General features: G+C 37.2%; 2 protein-coding genes across 2 annotated transcripts; both read left to right on the top strand.

Annotated features, from left to right (window-relative positions):
* The first annotated feature begins 5,645 nt into the window (after positions 1-5,645).
* On the top strand, positions 5,646-6,584 carry LOC116077181 (olfactory receptor 1500). Its single transcript, XM_031351540.1, has one exon. It carries the CDS (start codon positions 5,646-5,648, stop codon positions 6,582-6,584), a length of 939 nt encoding a protein of 312 aa, XP_031207400.1.
* Positions 6,585-16,746: 10,162 nt separating this feature from the next.
* LOC116077167 (olfactory receptor 1496-like) lies at positions 16,747-17,685 on the top strand. The gene has a single exon (XM_031351522.1). The coding sequence runs from the start codon at positions 16,747-16,749 to the stop codon at positions 17,683-17,685; it is 939 nt and encodes a 312-aa protein (XP_031207382.1).
* Positions 17,686-19,831: the final 2,146 nt, after the last annotated feature.

Raw genomic sequence — 19,831 nt, 5'->3', positions numbered from 1 at the left:
ATATATATATATATATATATATATATATATCACTCTAAGTGGTCCTTATGTCCAGCAGTAGATGGCCAACTCAAAGCAAACCTAAAAATATTTTTTGGAAAACAATTTTTGTTGTCTCTGTGTTTTTTTATCTTATTAATATTGTGTATTGTGCTTATACCTTGTGCCTTCTGATTTTATGTTGTTATGTATGTATGTATGCACTACTTGTACTCTTGTACTTTCCCTCTGGTTTTCCTTTTTTTTTCTTCTTCACATCTTTATTGTTTTTCTTTTTTTCTTTAAAAATTTTTATTAGATATTTTCTTTATTTATATTTCAAATATTATCCCCTTTCTTCATTTTTCCTCTGAAACCCCCTATCCCATCTGCCCTCCCTACTCACCAATCCACCCACTCCAGGTTTCCTGTCCTGGCATTCTCCTACACCGGGGCATTGAGCCTTCACAGGACCAAGAGCCTCTCCTCCCATTGATATCCGACAAGGCCATCAATGCTACATATGCAGCTGAAACCATGGGTCCCTCTATGAGTACTCTTTAGTTGGGGGTTTAGTCCCTGGGATCTCTGGGAGTACTGGTTGGTTCATAGTGTTGTTCCTCCTATGGAGCTGCAAACCCCTTCACTTCCTTGGGTCCTTTCTCTGGCTCCTCCACTGTGAACCCTATGCTCAGTCCAATGCTTGACTGAGAGCACCCACATCTGTATTTGTCAGTCACTGGAAGAACTTCTCAGGAGACAGGTGTCTCAGGCTCCTTTCAGTAAGCACTTGCTGGCATCTGGGTTTGGTTTTACAATAATGTCTGGGTTTGGTAATTGTATATGGGATGGTTTTCCTTTTTTTTTATTTGCCTATTGGTTATATAAAGAGCAAAAAAGGTACAGAATTGAATGTGTTGGGAGGACCTGAGAGGAATTAGAGGGAAATAATAATTCAAATATATTGTATAAAGTATTTCAATAAAAACTATAAGCACAACAGGAAAGACAAGACATGCATTTTTTTCAGTTTTTAGTTGTCTTTACATATGAATTATAAAAATACAAAATCAATTTGTAGAAAATAATCCTTGTTGGAATTGTGTTTGTAATTTGAATGCTGAAATAAGTGTGTGCCAAGATGACATCTTGAAAATAATTAATCCTTAATCCCAACACTTGGGAGGCAAAGAAAGGCAGATTTCTGAGTTTGAGGCCAGCCTGGTCTACTGAGTGAGTTCCAGAACAGCCAGGGTTATACAGAGAAACTCTGTCTCGAAAAACAAAAAACAAAAAACAAAAAAACAAAAAACAAGCCCAAAACCCAAAAAAAGAAAATATTTAAAGTCAAGTAATGTGGCATTATTAAAATATTTCCTAAGCCTGTATTTTTTATTAATAATTTATAGTTTTGAAAAATATAGATTTTACACGCACAGTAGCACTAGAGTATGGAGTACCAGTGTTCACTTGTATGTTTCCTGTGTGTGGATGCAGTGTGGCCAGTTGCCTGATATGACTTCTGTCATGCTTTCCTACTGTGTTGTTCTCTAAATCATCAAACCACAATGTCCGCACCCCCTCAAAAAAAAAAAACCACCACTTTCCTTGGCAGCATCATATATGCATATAGTGCACTTTACTGACTTCCATCCCTGATTTTTCCTTAATAAAATCTTAAGGTTATGTATTGCAGAGGATGGCCAGCTTGGTCATCAATGGGAGAAGAGGCCCTTGGCCCTGTGGGAGTTCTATGCCCCAGTGTAGGGGAATGCCAGGGCCAGTAAGCAAGAGGGGGTGGAGTGGTGAGCAGGGGGAGGGGGAGGGAACAGGAGTTTATTTTAGTTTTTTATTTTATTTTATTTTATTTTATTTTATTTTATTTTGAGGGGAACCTGGGAAAGGAGATATTGTAAATAAAGAAAACATTTTTCTTTATTTACATTTTTAAAATGTAAATAAAATGTAAACATCTTTTTCACATTTTAAAATATTAAGGTTTCTTCTACCTTCATGCAGTTGAAATCTGACATATTAAATGGAAAATTTCAGAGATTCATAGTTTTAAATGACAGGCTGTCCTGTGCCTTCTGATGAAAACTGAGCTCTCCCAGCCTCTATCCCACAAATAATCTGAATAATCATTTCATCTATTATTTTCACATTGTATCTGCTGCCTCCTTGTGAGGTGCTCTTCAGCCATCATGAGAACCACTTGAACTCTATTCTCTAATGCCTCATATAAGAAGTTTCAGGTAAATCTTCAAAGGAAGCTTACAGAGCAGCCTAAAGCTATATCACATTGCTTTGTCCTTCATGTTACTTCCTGATACATAGGTATTTTCTGAGACATTGAATTTTATTCACTTATGTGAGGGAGAAGTTGATGTATTTTGACAAGTTAATAAACTATTTAGTGATTGGCAATATTTTAATATGTACTTTCATACTTGTAGCCTATGATATTGCTAGATGAGTAGATATGAACCACTTTCAGATTCTTTGGGATTCTGCACAAACAATTATGTTGCTTATGAATAGCTTAATAACTGTCTTGGGTTTTTCTATTGTTAAGAGAAACCATGATCAATGTAAATCTTATGAAGTACAACATTTAATTGGGGTGGCTTACAATTTCAGTGATTTAGGCCATGATCATCATGGTGAGATGTATAGCATTGTGCAGCCATGTTTTGTGATAGAGGAGCCATGAGTTCTATATATTGGTCTGAAGGCAGGAGGTCAAGGCAGAGACTGTTTTCTGTAGGCAGCCATGAGGGGACTGGATTCCACACTAAGCATAACATAGCTTCAACATATATATGAGATCTCAAATCCTGCCTCCACAGTGACTTATTTCTTCTAACAAGATCCACACCTCCTATTAATGACTCTTTGTATAATCTAAACATTCCAACACATGAATCAATGGGCTGGGAGGTAAACCTATTCAAACCACCAAAATCACGTAATATATAAATAGTTTAGTTCTTTTTCTTGTTCCTTGTTATACCATGATAAATATGTAATTTCCAAGACTTAAAAATGCATTGAACTTGATACATAGAAAAGGACAAGTAGCAAAATTGTTGGAAAAATAGTAAAAAATAGAATTTGCAATAAAATTAATGCCATAGAACACAAACATTTGGGAAAGAAACAAGATATAAAGTTAATTGTATTTGGAACCTAGAAAAAGATGAATACCTTAAAATTAAAATAAGCAACAAAATAAACACACACACACACAGTATAAATCAGTTGAAACTGAAAACAAATATCAAAGAAGTAAAAAAGAAAAACCAACATGCTGATTTTTAAAGAGTAATAAGTCATTAGTCATTCTTAAAATGAAGAAAGTCTGCCTAAATCACAAGAATAAGAAATGACAGAAGAAGAGGCATGCTATACATGCCAAGAAAATTTAGAGAGTAAAAAATGAATGTTCTGAACAATTCCATTCCCACAAATTGATAGTCTAGCTCAAAACAGCATTAACATTACTTCAGTAGTTTTTAGATAGCTTGGCCTTAGTTTAAGTTGGATTGCACATAAATCCTGTCCATTCCATAAACAGGCAAAGGCTAAGTGTGCATCTGATTTTCTCTTTATTTACACCTTCCCACTATGTACATTAAAGTGTGATCAGTGGCTATCATCTGCCTCCACCTCAGGGCTTTGACAAATTAGTCCTATATAAGTCTTGGATAATTGCACAAGATAAGGATTCCTTGTGGATGCGCAGCCCTTTGGGTCCATAGATGGCTAGAAGGGGACATGTAAGAAGATGCTGAGTGCAGAGGATGCTCTTTCCTGTTCTTATAATGAATAAAGGTGACCAGGATTGGAAGCAGGAACTGTGATACATCTTCGGTCATTCTTGATAAATTTTCAAGAAGTACCTTACTGTCCTTCAAACTACAGATCTTGCACTTCCAGTTTTATGATAGCATCACTGACAGTTTTCAGGTATGATAATATTCTTTGCCACTTTTATGCTTTGCAACACTTTGAAATATTCTAGAAATACCTTGTTCCACAATTACATTAATAATAACTTTGTAAATTATGGGCTTTATTATATTCACTTACTGGGCATTTTTCCCATTTCAACCTAATAACAACTCTTCAGAGTAGGGGCAATGCTGGAGTGCTTAAGCCTTCATTTAGTAAGTCTTTAGTTTTGGTAGATTAGTAAACTTCGAAGAGATCTTCTATAAAAAGAACTCAAAAATCTACAACTTCAAATTGTACACGTACTTGTTCATTACTGCAACCAATGGACAAGAGTATTCACATTACCTGAGTGTCCACTTATAAAACTGAGTATCAGCTTGAAAACCAGACTCAGTGTTTTCAGAGAATTCCAGGTGAGCAGTTATTATTGCATAATAACTGCTAGAACTATTTCCATGGGGCAGCCTTATCTGCTATTCAGGTAGAAATTATGAGTTTTACAACTGAAGAAGTAAAGTCCATTAGGTCTGCCGAAGCAGCCATCAGAAGTGATCTTTGCTTTGTAATCTCTTCTTGTGAGCCTACATAAAACATTGGCCCCACTCATTCAGAGAATACCAATATTCTGAGAAGCTAGGTGCAGAATTTCCCTTATATTTCTACAGTTTTTCTTTTCTTACTTATTAACTGCTCACATGAGGCTTGTCACATTATGAAATGTCAGTTACTTCACTCTGATATGTTAGTAACTAATTTAAATCTAAAAAATAATAAAATACCTTCATAGAAATACTTAGAACTGTAATTTGACCAAAATTGCTTTTAAGACTTAGACCAGTTCCTATAAAAACTGCCTTGTTAGATATGGATATCTGAACATGAAATCAAGGGAGGGATTAAAATTAACTGACACTTTATAAAATGTTCATTGTATTTATTTTCTACATCATTATCAGCACAATCATATAAATATAGATATGAATATCATATGGATATAGTAGAATCATATGAAGCATAAAATACTAGCCATTAGTATTATTAAAAAGAGCATTGCACTTTGCACTTGTGAATATGTTCAAAAAATACAAGACTGCATCTTTGCAGCTAGTTACAGAGTATAAAAATTTTATTTTAAAAGGTTAAGTTTAGTGACTTTATATCCTGAGGAAATTGAAGAAGAGTAACTTGATGGATTTAATATATATTTTTCTTTAAATTTGATTATATGTCTCAAGCAGGAATGAAGGAAATAGTGATGCCAATACATTTTTCATATCAGAAACAATCAAATGCGCTAAGTCAATACTAAAATAGTAGAAAATGCTAAGGCAACATGAATATAAAGACTCAACATATTTGAATGTAGAGACTACACTTACTTTGATGAGCATAGTATTAATTACTGTAGAGCATAGAATATACCTTATGTGTCACAAACCATGCCCTTTTTCATTGAAATATGGATATGGATGTTGGGGGCAGGTATCAACAGACTATACAGGATTTGGTTTGTATGTTATCATCTACCAAGGACAACTAAGGAAATAAATAGACCAAGGTTATCCCATGACATAGTATAGTAAAGAATAAAGGAAAATTCTTTCTAAATAAACAAGTGAGATGAAAGATTGGAATTGATCTGTAATCTCATACACTCTCAATCACTGGGAGTTTAAGGAAATGTAATTTTTTTTAAAGTCATTGGAAGCATGACTGGAAACAACCAAACTTTCATCTTGGAGTTCCTCCTCCTGGGTCTTCCCATCTCATCAGAGTATCATCTCCTGTTCTATGCCCTGTTCCTGGCCATGTACCTCACCACCATCCTGGGAAACCTGTTAATCATAATCCTTGTTCGACTGGACTCCCATCTTCACACACCTATGTACTTCTTTCTCAGCAACTTGTCCTTCTCGGATCTCTGCTTTTCCTCTGTCACAATGCCCAAATTGCTTCAGAATATGCAGAGCAAAGTACCATCTATATCTTATGTTGGTTGCCTGACACAGCTGTATTTCTTTATGGTTTTTGGAGACATGGAAAGCTTTCTTCTTGTGGTCATGGCCTATGATCGCTATGCGGCCATCTGCTTTCCTTTGCATTACATCAGTATTATGAGCATCAAGTTTTGTGCTTCACTAGTGCTACTACTGTGGCTGCTGACAACATCCCATGCCCTGCTGCATACCTTACTCATGGCTAGACTGTCTTTTTGTGAGAAGAATGTGATTCTCCACTTTTTCTGTGACATTTCTGCTCTTCTGAAGTTGTCCTGCTCAGACACTTATATTAATGAGTTGATGATATTTATCATGGGTGGGCTTATCTGTATTATTCCGTTTGTACTCATTGTTATGTCTTATGTAAAGATTTTTTTCTCCATTTTCACGGTTCCATCTTCTCAGGATATCCACAAGGTCTTCTCCACCTGTGGTTCCCATCTGTCTGTAGTGACCTTGTTTTATGGGGCAATTATTGGTCTATACTTATGTCCATCAGGTAATAATTCCACTATAAAGGAGATTGCCATGGCCATGATGTACACAGTGGTGACTCCCATGCTGAACCCCTTCATCTACAGCCTGAGGAACAGAGACATGAAGAGGGCCCTGATAAGAGTTATCTGCAGTAAGAAAATCTCTCTGTAATGGCAGTACTTTGAATTGTTATCTAATTTTATATAATAAATGTATTGATATGGATATTTTATATCAGATATTGTCCCTCATCATAATACCTACTAGGAAGTCTAATACAATACATGAAAGAGAAGAGGTTTGGTGAAGTAATCAAAGTAGGAAATACTGTTTTTGATATCTGTCTTCAAGTTCTTCCTTACCTTACATAAACAGTCCTAGAAATGCACAGTGGATGAGATACTGTGTAATATGATCTCTGTTACTTTATGTTACTGAAAATTTTTATTATTTTACCTTGATTTCAGTATTCACAGATATATCAGTTGCAATAGTTTAATTAATTGAATTATGACACTGGATTATAATGAAATCTCTTAACTAGTCAGCTTCCTTCTAGTCCTTCTGACAGGTTCTCTCATATTGATTTTGACATTATATTTTTCTCGTAAGTCCCCATGTACTTTCTATCCATGTTACATTTTCTGAGTAGTCTTGATGCTGAGCAAATTTGTTAGAATCATTTTGTACAATTGAAATTTTTATAATTTTATTTTAATTTGTAATTGATTAATAACTAGAGACCATTCAATTTACTTCTCTAAGATGAGGGAAAGAAGAAAGAAAGATAGAAGTTGATAATGTCTTATGTGTATTCTTATTTTACTTTGTAAAACATTCATTTCTAGTGGATAGCTTTTTGTATAACCTTGTGACAATCTCAAAGAGGTAGAGTGTGAAGAGACTGACATAAATTCATAAAAGACATAAATAAATTTTATATTCAATAGTAATGACATTATGTATAATAGCTATAGAATGGAGGCAAAAGCTCTGCTGAACAATACAAAGAAATACCACAATGCAAAAATCTAGTCTAGAACATCTGTATATTTAAATGCCTTCAAAAAATTAACTTACACATAAAAACATAAAATTGTATTAACATAATACAGTGTGATGAATACCATATGTAATATTGAAGATGGTTTATGTGGAATTGGAAGTGATTTAAAGAGAAGGGAAGGTAAGGAACAAGAAAAGTTAACACAAAAGTTGAACAAAAATGTTAGAAATCAAGCCAGGTGTGATATTATGCCTGTGATCCCAGCACACATGCAGCTCAGGCAGAATCATCAATGTAAATATGAGGCCAGCCCAGCCACACAATGTGAATCTTTAAAATCAGTTTCACTGCACAATGAAACCATGAGAGATTAGCTTTGCTCACTACACAGTGTAGCCCTGTGAGGTCAGCCTGAGGTGCAAAGTGAGATCCTATGAGGTCAGCCTGAGATGAGTAGTGAGACCCTTTGTGGGATGGAACTCCAAAACATTGACGTTGGGCCTGCAGTTTATTGACCATAAAGTTACCATATAAATGAGAAATTATTCACCTGGACACATAGCTATAAGAAGTTGTGGGATTCAAAAAATTGGTTTTGTTTTTATTATTTATAAAAATACAATGTATAATGGTCACACATAGAATGATCAATCAAAGGATGATCAATAAAATGTATTATATACAATGAGACATTAGTCAACAACAAAAATGAATGAATTATTTGTGCATCTGACTGTGTAGGTTAATTTTCATACAAGGCAAATGTAAAGAGCAGATATTTCATAGTGAAATTTCATTCAGATAACTTAAAAACCATATGGCAATGGTCATGCTAAAGGTCATGGACTTCTGCATATTTATGTTTTTAACATTAGTTAATTCTGAGTCACAGAAATGTTCAATGGCTGAGAATAAGTGACTATGATATGCATTCATAGATGGGATCTTATCTGGACTAACCCTTCTCCAAGTCTCAGGGAGCATCATGGAAGAAGAGGTAGAAAGATTGGAAGAGGAAATGGATGGAGTGAACAACTGTGAGATGCTGATCTCCGGTGATGAAAGAGCTCTTGCAAACGTAAACTTACACAGTGATAGTGGTCAATTGAACAAATCTTGTACAAGATCATGCCAGTTAAAATGTCTAGTTTGATCAATTTCTACCAAGTTTACATCCTGCCCCTAGATGAAGAGCTATGGGTAATTGACAGAGAGAGGGGAGCATACTCGTTCTGCAGTTTTTGAGTCCTAAGATGGGTCATCCAATACAAACTGTTCAGTCCTAGATGCATATGCATGCAGGCAAAGCTAAATGAGCTCAGTGATTTGTATGTGGATTTGCTTATATGTATGAGTAACAACAAAGATTAAAGAAGAGAAAGCTGTGAATTTGGGATAGGTGTCAAATATAGGAGGAGTATGACAGAGGAACAGAAGGAGTGATGTAATTGTATTTTGAATTTTAAAATAATCCAGCATGGAAGCAGGAGGGGATCCTAATGCCCCAATCCTGGCTGAGGAGCTCTTGGCAGCTGATAGCTGCTTGGAGTGGGAGAGTCTCTTTTTCTGTGGAGAGGGGTGGACATTGTTAGGTTGCCCACATACTACATGATAACCCCACAGCCATGTGCATATGGGGAACACTAATTGAACTCTGACTTATAAAATAATTCTAATTATAATGTAGTAATAACTATTGATAATTATTAATAATAGTGACCATAGTTTATGAGAGATGTACAGGGGAGGAAGGAAAAGAGTTGGAGAGAAAGTACTGGGAAAATATGGTGAAGATGGATTGTATACATCTAACACATTTGAAATTAATAAAAATAGATACTTTGAGAGAACAATAAATTTTCACAAAACTCAGTAGCTTTAAAATTTTGAAGTTCTACAATTGTCTTTGTGTATATGTATATGTAATGTACACATAAATAAAAGCATATGTATATGTGATGTGCATGTCATTTATATGTATGTGTATGCATATATTTATACATATATATAATTTATGTTATATACATATTATATATGGCAGAAAGCATCTAGGAAAGGCTATAGCAAGCAGGTGAATTTTCTAGCTAAGACTCACCATTTAGCATGGCTGTGATGGGTGCACTCTGAAGAGGCACAGCCCTAGAGACTTTGTCCCAGGATTGCTTTTTACTTCTAATATGCCCTTCCTACTACTATTACATAGCCCAGTGATTCCTGGGCATCAGTTCACCCTTTTGGGCAAATTTCCTGCTGATCAAAATGAAGATGAACTTTGAAGAATTAACACTGTTTAGATGAATTAATGACATCATAGATTCCTGATTTGATTTAAATAATTTTAGGAGGAATGTTTAAGAAGATGGTGTTAGTTTTTTTTCCCCAAAAAGATGTAATAAAATTAGAATTAAGAATAGACTGTCCCCTTCCTCATTGAATAGTAAGTAAGGGTTGCATAATACGTAATATAATGAGCTTTTATAAATTTCACTAAGAAGAGAAATAGGCTTGGGACAGATTTGTGATCAAGGAAAAACATTCATTCTAGGTCAGGTCCAAGGATGAGGATTCATGTGTGCAGTATGATAAATCAAGGCCCTGTGAAATTGTTGCTGTGACTATATAATGAGATTGTAGAATGAAACACTGCTTTAAACTTACTATGGGTGTCCTTTTGTAACTCTATTTTTGGATAACATTTTATCTATGAGGAAATTCTTTTTCTTACATAGAGAACTTTTTGTCTAAAAGCTATAAAAAGCTGAGAGTAAAAATGAGAGTTCTGTGTAGCCTTTTTCTCCTTCATCCATGGTGCCTATGTCTGTGTATGCCTAGCTCTCTCTCTCTCTCTCTCCCTCCCCGTCTCTCTCCCTCCCTCCCTCTCTCTCCCTCCCTCCCTCTCTCTCTTTTGCTCTCTCTCTCTTGCTCCCTCCCTCTCTCTCTCTCTCCGTCCCTCCTTCCCTCTCTCTCTTGCTCTCTCTCTCCCTCCCCCTCTCTCTCTTGCTCTCTCTCTCTCCCTTCCCATCTCTCTCTCTCACTCTCTCTCTCCCTCCCCCCTCGCTCTCTCTCTCCCTCCCCCTTCTCTCCCTCTCCCCCCTCTGTTTTTCTCCCTCCCTCCCTCCCTCTCTCTCTCTCTCTTCCTCTCTCTCTCTCTCTTCCTCTCTCTCTCTCTTCCTCTCTCTCTCTCTGTTTCTCTCCCTTTCTCTCTGGCTCAGGAAGAGTTAACAAACTCCAAGCCTTGTCCCTGGCCATTGAGAGGCCTATGAGTTGAAGAGTAAAGTGTCTGCTGTTTTTGTCTTCTACTTCTGTTGCCAAGGAAGACAGGATTAATTTTTTTCTGACAGATTGAGATGGCTTGGTATATTCTTGTTTGTGTAGCATGGGATTTTCAGTTGGTGAATACTCACAATGTGGGGGAAGCATGGTACATACTATATAATCTCAATTCCCTAAGTGTATGTACTCCTGCAGGATCTAGAAGGACACATAGAACTGAGCTGTTTGTGACTGGGTGACTTTGTTCTTGCCTTCTTGTGTTTTGTTTCCTGTAATGCACATATTAAAAAAATAAGTGAAAGCTTCTTTTAAAAACTTAAAAAAACAAACAAACAAAAAGAAGAGTAAAGTGTCCAAATAACTCCAAAATTTGCCCCCCTTCCTGGTACCCCTCCCTGAATTCACCCCCTCACTCTCTGCTTCTAAGAGGTTGCTCCCCCACCTGACCACCCACCCCTCCTCACCCATACCAGCAACCCTCTTCTCTGGGTATTACGTTTCCACAAGATTGAGTACATCTTCTCCCATTGAGGACAGACAAGGCAGTCCTCTGCTACATATGTGACCAGGGGTGTAGATCAGCCCATATATGCTCCTTGGCTTTGGCTTAGTCTCTGGGAGCTCTGAGGGGTCTGGATTACTTGACACTGTTGTTCTTCCTATGGTGTTGAAATCCACCCTCCCAGCTCCTTCAGTCCTTCCCCTAACTCTTCCATATGGGTCTCTGATCTCAATTAAATGGTTGACTCAAAGTATCAGCATTTGTCTCAGTCAGCTGCTGGTACAACCTCTCAAGGACAGCCATGCCAGACTCCTGTGTACAAGCACAATATGCCCTCAGTAATAGTGCCAGGGTTTGGTGTGCATGCATGGGATGGATCCCAAGTTTGGCTGGTCACTGTGTGGCCTTCCTTTCGATCTCTGCTCCATTTTTGTCCCTGCATTTCTTTTAGACAAGAACAAGTCTGGGTTATAAATTTTGAAGTTGGGTGGGTGGTCCCTTACCTCAATTGGGGGCCATGTCTATCTACTGGAGGTGGTCTTCAGGTTCCATCTCCCCACTGTTGGGCATTTCAGCTAATGTCATCCCTATTGAGACCTGGTGGCCTCTCAAATCCTAGGTCTCTAGGACTTTCTAGAGGGCCCCCCCCGTGCCCTCCTGTCTCCCTCATATCTGATCCTGGCCTCTTTCCCCTTCCTCCTTTCCCTCTTCCACCCAGGTTCCACCTTCCCACTGCCTCCCATGATTATTTTGGTCCCTAGTCTAAGTGGGTTTGAGATATCCACACTTGGGCCTTCTTTCCTGTTAAGCTTCCTTTCTTTCTTGTTAAGCTTCCTATGGTCTGTGAGTTGTTTCATGGATATTCTGAACTTTTTGGCTAATATCCACTTATCATGGAATACATACCAAGAATGCACTTTTGAGTTTGGGTTACCTCACTCAGGATATTTTCTAGTTCCATTGATTCGCCTGCAAAATTCATGATGTTCTCGTTTTTAATAGCTGAATAGTATTCCATTGTGTAAATGATCCACATTTTCTGTATCCATTATTCAGCTGAGGGATAACTGGGTTCTTTCCAGATTCTGGTTATTACATGTAAAGCTGCTATAAACATAGCAGACCATGTTTTCTTGTTGTATGGTGGAGCATCTTTTGGGTATATGCCCAGGAGCAGTATAGCTGGGTTTTGAGGTAGAACTATTGGAACTGCCAGGTTGATTTCCAGAGTGTACAGGAGCTTGGTTCTTTCTCCACATTCTTGCCAGCATGTGCTGTCACTTGAGTTCTTTGATCTTAGCCATTCTGAATGGTATAAGGTGGAATCTTAGGGTCATTTTGACTTGCATTTTCCTGACGACTAAGGAGATTGAACATTTCTTTAAGTGCTTCTCAGCTATTCAAGATCCCTCTGTTGAGAATTCTCAGTTTAGTTCTGTACCCCATTTTTAAATTAGGTTTTATTTTGGACTCGAACTTCTTGAGTTCTTTGTATATTTTGGATATTAGCCCTCTACCAGATAAAGGGTTAGTGAAGATCTTTACCCAATATCTAGGTTGCCATTCATTCCTATTGACAGCTTCCGTTGCCTTACAGAAGCTTTACAGTTTCATAATGTTTCATATCTTAGAGCCTGAGCCATTGGTGTTGTATTCAGGAAAAATTTCCCTGTGCCAATGCATTCATGGCTCTTTTCTACTTTCTTTTTTATTAGATTCAATGTATCTGGTTTTAGGTGGAGGTCTTTGATTCATTTGGTTTTTCAGCTTTGTACAACATAGTAGATATGGATCAATTTTCACTCTTCTATATGTAGATCACCAGTTACACCAGCACCATTTATTGAAGATGTCTTTTTTTCCCACTGTATGGTTTTGGCTTCTTTGTCAAAGATCAAATGTCCAAAGGTGTGTGGGTATATTTGTGGGTCTTCAATCAACCTGTCTATCTCTATACAAATAACATGTAGTTTTTATTACTAATGTTGTGCTATGTGACTATTTATCACTTAGTTGGGGTCCTGGTTAAGTACCCAAAATCAGATGTCAGGAGCCATAGTAGGACAAGCTAATAACTAGCAGGTGATCATGCTGAAATGCCTGCTTCAGATTATTATATAATCTGTGACAGGTGAGCCCTTAATAAGCAAGGCTGTAAGGGACTAATTTTAGGAAAGATTCCTGCTATTAATATGCTTTTCCTATTATTATTATTATTATACATATATAATAATCAGTAAGTAATAGCGCACCCCTTTGGAGTAGATCTCTGCAGATCTATGAAGTTGTACTGGCTTAAAGTGATGCTATATAGATAAATAGATGACTTAAGACTTTATGCTGATCCTATAAGAATTCCTAAAATTATATCAGTGATTATTAAGTTCTTTTATAATGGGACAGCTATTAGGTCCCATTTTCTGATAGTCAAAACTGCAGTGAGAACTCTGCCAGTCTCCCAAGTGTCAGCAGTTAATTGCCCTTAGATAGTAACTAGACTTTCTCCTACTCAGAGCACATTCCAAGAGGTTGTAAAACAATTAACCAAAGGTCATTAAAAGGGGTCTAACAATTTATTATAGGTGCTAGGACAGAAGATAACATATTGACTGGGTTTATCTATACAAAGCCTCACTTAAAACTTAATTATGATCTTGAACCTTCAATGAGCCTGTGGGGCTGAGACAGGTGATGGATGTTTGAGACTGCCTAGATAATTTCTCCTAATGGTATGCATGCAAACATTTCCTGTTGTAAACTTCCATTTCAATTTATGACTTGATTTTTTGTGTGAACTTTGATGAACTTTGTAGCATGTGATCATGTATTCTGAAAGATGTATAAGTACTGGGGACAAAGAGGTGAGGAGGGGCTAGATAGAATAGAATCTTTTCCTTTCCCTACTTAGAGAATCCTTCCCTTTCCCCACTTAGGAACTTTTTGCTTAGGTAGCTTTCATAGGAAACTTTTTAAAACTTAGTAATAAACTCTAAAACCACTTTTCCAAGTCTCTGTTTTTTTTTTCTTCCTGCCACTTCCAACTAGCAGGCTGAAAGTTAGAGCCCAGCAGTTCCTGCTGAGATAGAACAAAGGATATTTACTTAATCCTTTGTGGCTTGAGGAAGAGGTGCTAAGTGCCAGAAACTGCAGTTACTGGCCTCAGAGGATCACAGAAGACAGGTCAGCTACAATAGCATAGTAACTTAGACTTGGATAAGTAAACTTTTTATTATACAGCAACCCTAAATATCTCGTAAGACTGAGTCTTACCCCAGAAATCATAAGACTAAGTCTTACCCCCAACCCCTTACACTATTCTCCCTCCACTGCCTCAAGAAGAACCAACAACAAGAAGAAACACCTCATTGGGGCTGGCTTTTGGCAAGCAGGCAAGGAAACAAGGAGGGAGTTAGCTCTACTGCTTCTGGTCTCAAACTCTGAGATTTCTGGATTTCCAGTGTTTGAGCATGCTCCACCTCACCAGTCTTTATGCACATCCTTCTGTTGGAATGGCCAATGTGACTTTCATGAGGAAATCTTTGGCAGCTATACATCTGACAGAAGGTTAATATTAGGAATATACAAACAACAACAACAAACCTGAAGAAGAAAGTAAGACAAGACAACCAATAAAATCAGACAAAAGAAACTATATAGAGAGTTCTTGAAAGAAGACATGCAAATGGACAATATATAAATTTTCAAGTATTCAACATCCCTTATCACCAGGGTTAATTGTATATATTTGTATTCATGTGTGATTTCATATAAAAGAAAAAAATAAAATGGCTCATGAGAAGGAGAAAGTGGAGGTCTTTAGGGAGACATGTACAAGGGTAACAGAATACATGTAATTTGAAAGTGTAAGTGTGAATACCATAGGCTCACATCCAAAAAATATAAAAACTACTGATGGTGTTTTGTGAAAATTTTTGTTTTGTGAAACACTTTGAGTGATTAACAATCAGAAAATTCCTTATAATGTGGGGTGTTTTTCAGTCACCCTTCTTCCTTTTCCCCACTAACAAAATGGGCTCCAGTAAACAGAAGCCATAATGGTTACCTGAGCATGGAATGCATATGTATCTTCCCATGGCTGGCTGTCTTGTTGCTGCTATTTATTTATTAGTATTGTTTGTTGTTGTTTTTTAAATTCTACCTTCTATTAAGTGTAGCAAATAGTGATCAATGAATAAAATTGGTTTCCACTAGAGATCTCTGAGGTAAATTGGTCCCAGAAAGGTCCTGGGCAATTATTATATATTTAATGAGTTATATAGGATCTGTACTCCTCTGGGATGCAGGGTACCTAAGGCCCAGGGATGGCAGCAGAGGTGGGGTGTGAGTAGGGATGGTGCAGATAGGTGATCAGTCCGGAGGCTGCTATTCCTGTATCTGCAAATAAAATGAAGGTGAGCAGGATCATGAACCAGAAACTAACTCAGCTTCAGCAGACCTGGGCTCAGTCAGGAAAATAAGCAGGTGTCTTGCTGTCAGTTGGAATGCCTGTGTGATTTATGACACTTTCCAAGGTATGATAACTTTCCTCTTTTCTTTGTTACCCAAGACTTCTACATACTGTGCTAGCAAGTATTTGGTTCATGTTCATCATTTATCCCATTTATATTGATGCATTCATTCCAATCACTCATTATACTATTTTTCCCCCTCTATAGCATACCATTTCAACACAGGAACAGCCCTGTAAGGTAGAGTCAAGTGTTGTATTCCTGAAGGGTTGTTTTACCTGTGGCATCTTAAACACTGAACTATGTCCTCCTGAAGATGATGATTACCTATATATGTTCACGTTCACAAATCTTTGTTTTACTACTTATGTATGTGAGTCCATTTAGAGACTATCTGCATAGCATCTAGGATTTTTCCAAATTAGCAATAGTGTTTAACCCACTTGATATATAAATTCACCATCATATACAGTATAGACATTGAGGAATAACTATAGTGAAAATTCCAAAGTAACTTGTTGTTTCTTATTTTTTTTCTTATTTTTTTCTTTTTCTTTTTTGAGACAGGGTTTCTCTGTATAGCCCTGACTGTCCTGGAACTCACTCTGTAGACCAGAGTGGCCTTGGACTCAGAAATACGCCTGCCTCTGCCTCCCAAGTGCTGGGATTAAAGGCATGCACCACCACTGCCCGGCAAGATTTTCTTGAAATTTGTATAAAATTATGATGATAAATCTTATACAAATTCTTCAAGAATATCAATATACAAAGTAACATAGAAAAAATTGCAAATAATCAAACTAGTTATCAAGGATGAGCAGGAAATAGGGGAGAAAATCAGTAGTTAAATTTGAAACTTTACAGAAAAGGCATAAAACTGTCTAGGAAATGAAGGAAAATAGAAACTTGTAAAAGATAAGTTGAGAAAAATTATTAATGATTGTAATGTTTACAGATAGTAGGAGTTCTGAGATCATGGTTATTATGATGACTCTCACATCCATTGTTATAGAATATATATCTTAGATATATATTTAAGTTTTAAGAGATCTTGATATTTTCTCATTAGTATACTGAAGAAGAATGATAATGAACAACAAAACTGTCATCACCCAGTTCCTCCTCCTGGGCCTGCCCATCCCTCCAGAGTACCAACACCTGTTCTATGCCCTGTTTCTGGTCATCTACCTCACCACCATCCTGGGGAACCTGTTAATTATTGTCCTCATTCAATTGGACTCCCATCTCCACACACCAATGTACTTGTTTCTCAGCAACTTGTCCTTCTCTGATCTCTGCTTTTCCTCTGTCACAATGCCCAAATTGTTGCAGAATATGCAGAGCCAGGACCCATCTATCCCATATGGAGGTTGCCTGGCACAAATATTCTTCTTTATGGTTTTTGGAGATATGGAGAGCTTCCTTCTTGTGGCCATGGCCTATGACCGCTATGTGGCCATCTGCTTCCCCCTGCATTATACCAGCATCATGAACCCCAAGGTCTGTACTTGTCTAGTGCTATTGTTGTGGATACTGACAACATCACATGCCACAATGCAAATTCTGCTCACGGTAAGGCTGTCTTTTTGTGAGAACAATGTGCTTCTGAACTTTTTCTGTGACATATTTGTTCTCCTAAAGCTGGCCTGCTCAGACACTTATGTCAATGATTTGATGATACTTATTATGGGAGGACTCATCATTATTATTCCATTCCTGCTCATTGTTATATCCTATGTTAGGATCATCTCCTCCATTCTTAAGGTTCCATCTACTCAAGGCATCCACAAGGTCTTCTCCACCTGTGGCTCTCATCTGTCTGTAGTGTCTCTGTTCTACGGGACAATTATTGGTCTCTACTTATGCCCATCAGGTAATAATTTCAGTCTAAAGGGATCTGCCATGGCTATGATGTACACAGTGGTGACTCCCATGCTGAACCCCTTCATCTACAGCCTAAGGAACAGAGATATGAAGAGAGCCCTAATAAGAGTTATTTGCAGTAAGAAAATCTCTCTGTAATGGTGGCATTTGAGATTGTTACCTAATTTTATCTAATAAATGTATTAATATTAATATTTTATATCAAATATTATCTTTCCTCATAGGACCTACAAGGAAGTACATGCTATGTAACTGTTTAGTACATGAAAGAGAAGAAGTTTGGTGCAGTAGTCAAAGTAGGAAAGATTATTTTTGATATCTGGCCACATCTTCCTTCTTACTTTGCATAGACAATATGGAAATGCAGAGAGAATGAGGTACTGTCTAATATAATCTCTTTTTCTCTTAAGTTATGGTAACCTTTTATTATTTTACCATGACTTTCATGCTCACTGATGTTTCAGTTAAAATCATTTAAGTAATGGATTTATTACATCCAATAACAATGAAATATCTCTACCACCCAACTTCCTTCTACAGATTGACCCTCACTGAGCTTGACATTTTTTTTCTTAGCTCCTTTAATTCTTTTCCAATTCATGTTATCCTTTGCAACTAGTCTTGACCTTGAACAAATCTGGGGGGGGGGCATTGTTTTGTATAACAGTGGCATTTTTATAATTTTTATCTTAACATTTGAAATTTATTAGTAGCCAGGCCCCATTAAATTTATTTTACTTCTCAAAGATGAAGGAAGGGAGCTATGTATGTTTCATATGTGACCTTGTAAACAATCCATTTATAGTATATTGCTTTCTTTACTCTTGTAATAATCTCAGGGAGATGTAGAAGGTTCTGTTTTAGAGACTGAAGAATGTGAGGTACAGTGACTTCCCATCTCAGATGGAGGAGCAATGGGTATGAGACTACAGAGCAATTCTACTATTTTGTCTTATTTCTGTAGAATGAAGAATTTTTCTTTATTTTTTTATATTCTTTGTTTTACTGTGGCATGGAATAACTTGGTAAATTTATTTCCTCACTTGTCTCTGGTAGGTAATAACACACAAACCTTGGCTTTATATTCTGCTGACCTCCCACAACACACACACCATCTCCATGTGAATCCAGTCCTGCCTCTAGGGCTTCTCATATTTCTGCAGGAAACATCATGACCAGGAAGCAAATTGGGGAGGAAAGGGTTTATTCAGCTTATACTTCCCACATTGCTGTTTATCATCAGAGGAAGTCAGGACTCTCAAGCAGGTCAGGAAGCAGGAGCTGATGCAGAGACCATGAAGGGATGGTGCTTACTGGCTTGCTCTCCCCCTGGCTTGCTCAGCTTGCTCTCCTATAGAACCCAAGTCTATCAGCCCAGGGATGGTACCACCCACAATGGGCCCTACCCCCTTGATCACCAACTGAGAAAATGCCTCACAGCTGGATCTCATGGAGGTGTTTCCTCAACTGAAGCTTCTTTCTCTGTGATAACTCCAGCTTGTATCCACACATACAAAACCAGCCAGTAAATGGGGGGAGCAAAACATCTCCACTTGATTCTCTGTGTGATCTTTAATAGGAACATGCATACCTTGTACTTTTTCTGTTCCCACACAGTGTTCTTTTTTTCTTTTAGTTTGTTTATTCAATCATGATGCCAATGATCCATGATCCAATGATCTATGTAAGCACTTCTATACACACACACACACACACACACACACACACACACACACACACACACACTTACAAAAATGAACAATAGCTCTTAGAATTTTGAATTGTATCTTTTTATTAAATATTGTTTTAAGCTATTTATTATTATTATTGTTTCCATGTACTTAAGGTAGCACTGGCTGTTTTCATTACTAAACTCTTAAATCCCACAGTCATGGTATAATAAAATTATCAGGGACAAGACAGACAATATGTAAATTAAGATATTTTCCTCCTTATGTACAAAACATAGCTTAATACAGAAATGTTTCTATATCTAATAGCAATGACATATCCCATTATTATAAAAGATCCCTTCCCCATAAAATTATGAATCTGTCAGCCACATAAGGTTTTAGTTTTCCTGACATAGACTGGACCAACCACCCATAGGCTAGACAGACAACACAAAGACTGGACAGAAAACACATAAACTGGATAAAAAGAGACTGGGCAGCAAATGCTACAGCTAGTCCCTCTCTGTCCCCCAGTACCCCTGCTTCAAACTAACCATTTTTCCCTTGTGCCCCAAACAGAAACTCTGTGCCCCAATTCAGCATGAAGTAAT

This window comes from Mastomys coucha, unplaced genomic scaffold, assembly GCF_008632895.1.
Source record: "Mastomys coucha isolate ucsf_1 unplaced genomic scaffold, UCSF_Mcou_1 pScaffold5, whole genome shotgun sequence".
In the NCBI taxonomy this organism is placed as follows: Eukaryota; Metazoa; Chordata; class Mammalia; order Rodentia; family Muridae; genus Mastomys; species Mastomys coucha.
Note: the sequence above shows the minus strand (reverse complement) of the source record. Positions and strands in the feature narration are given on the sequence as shown.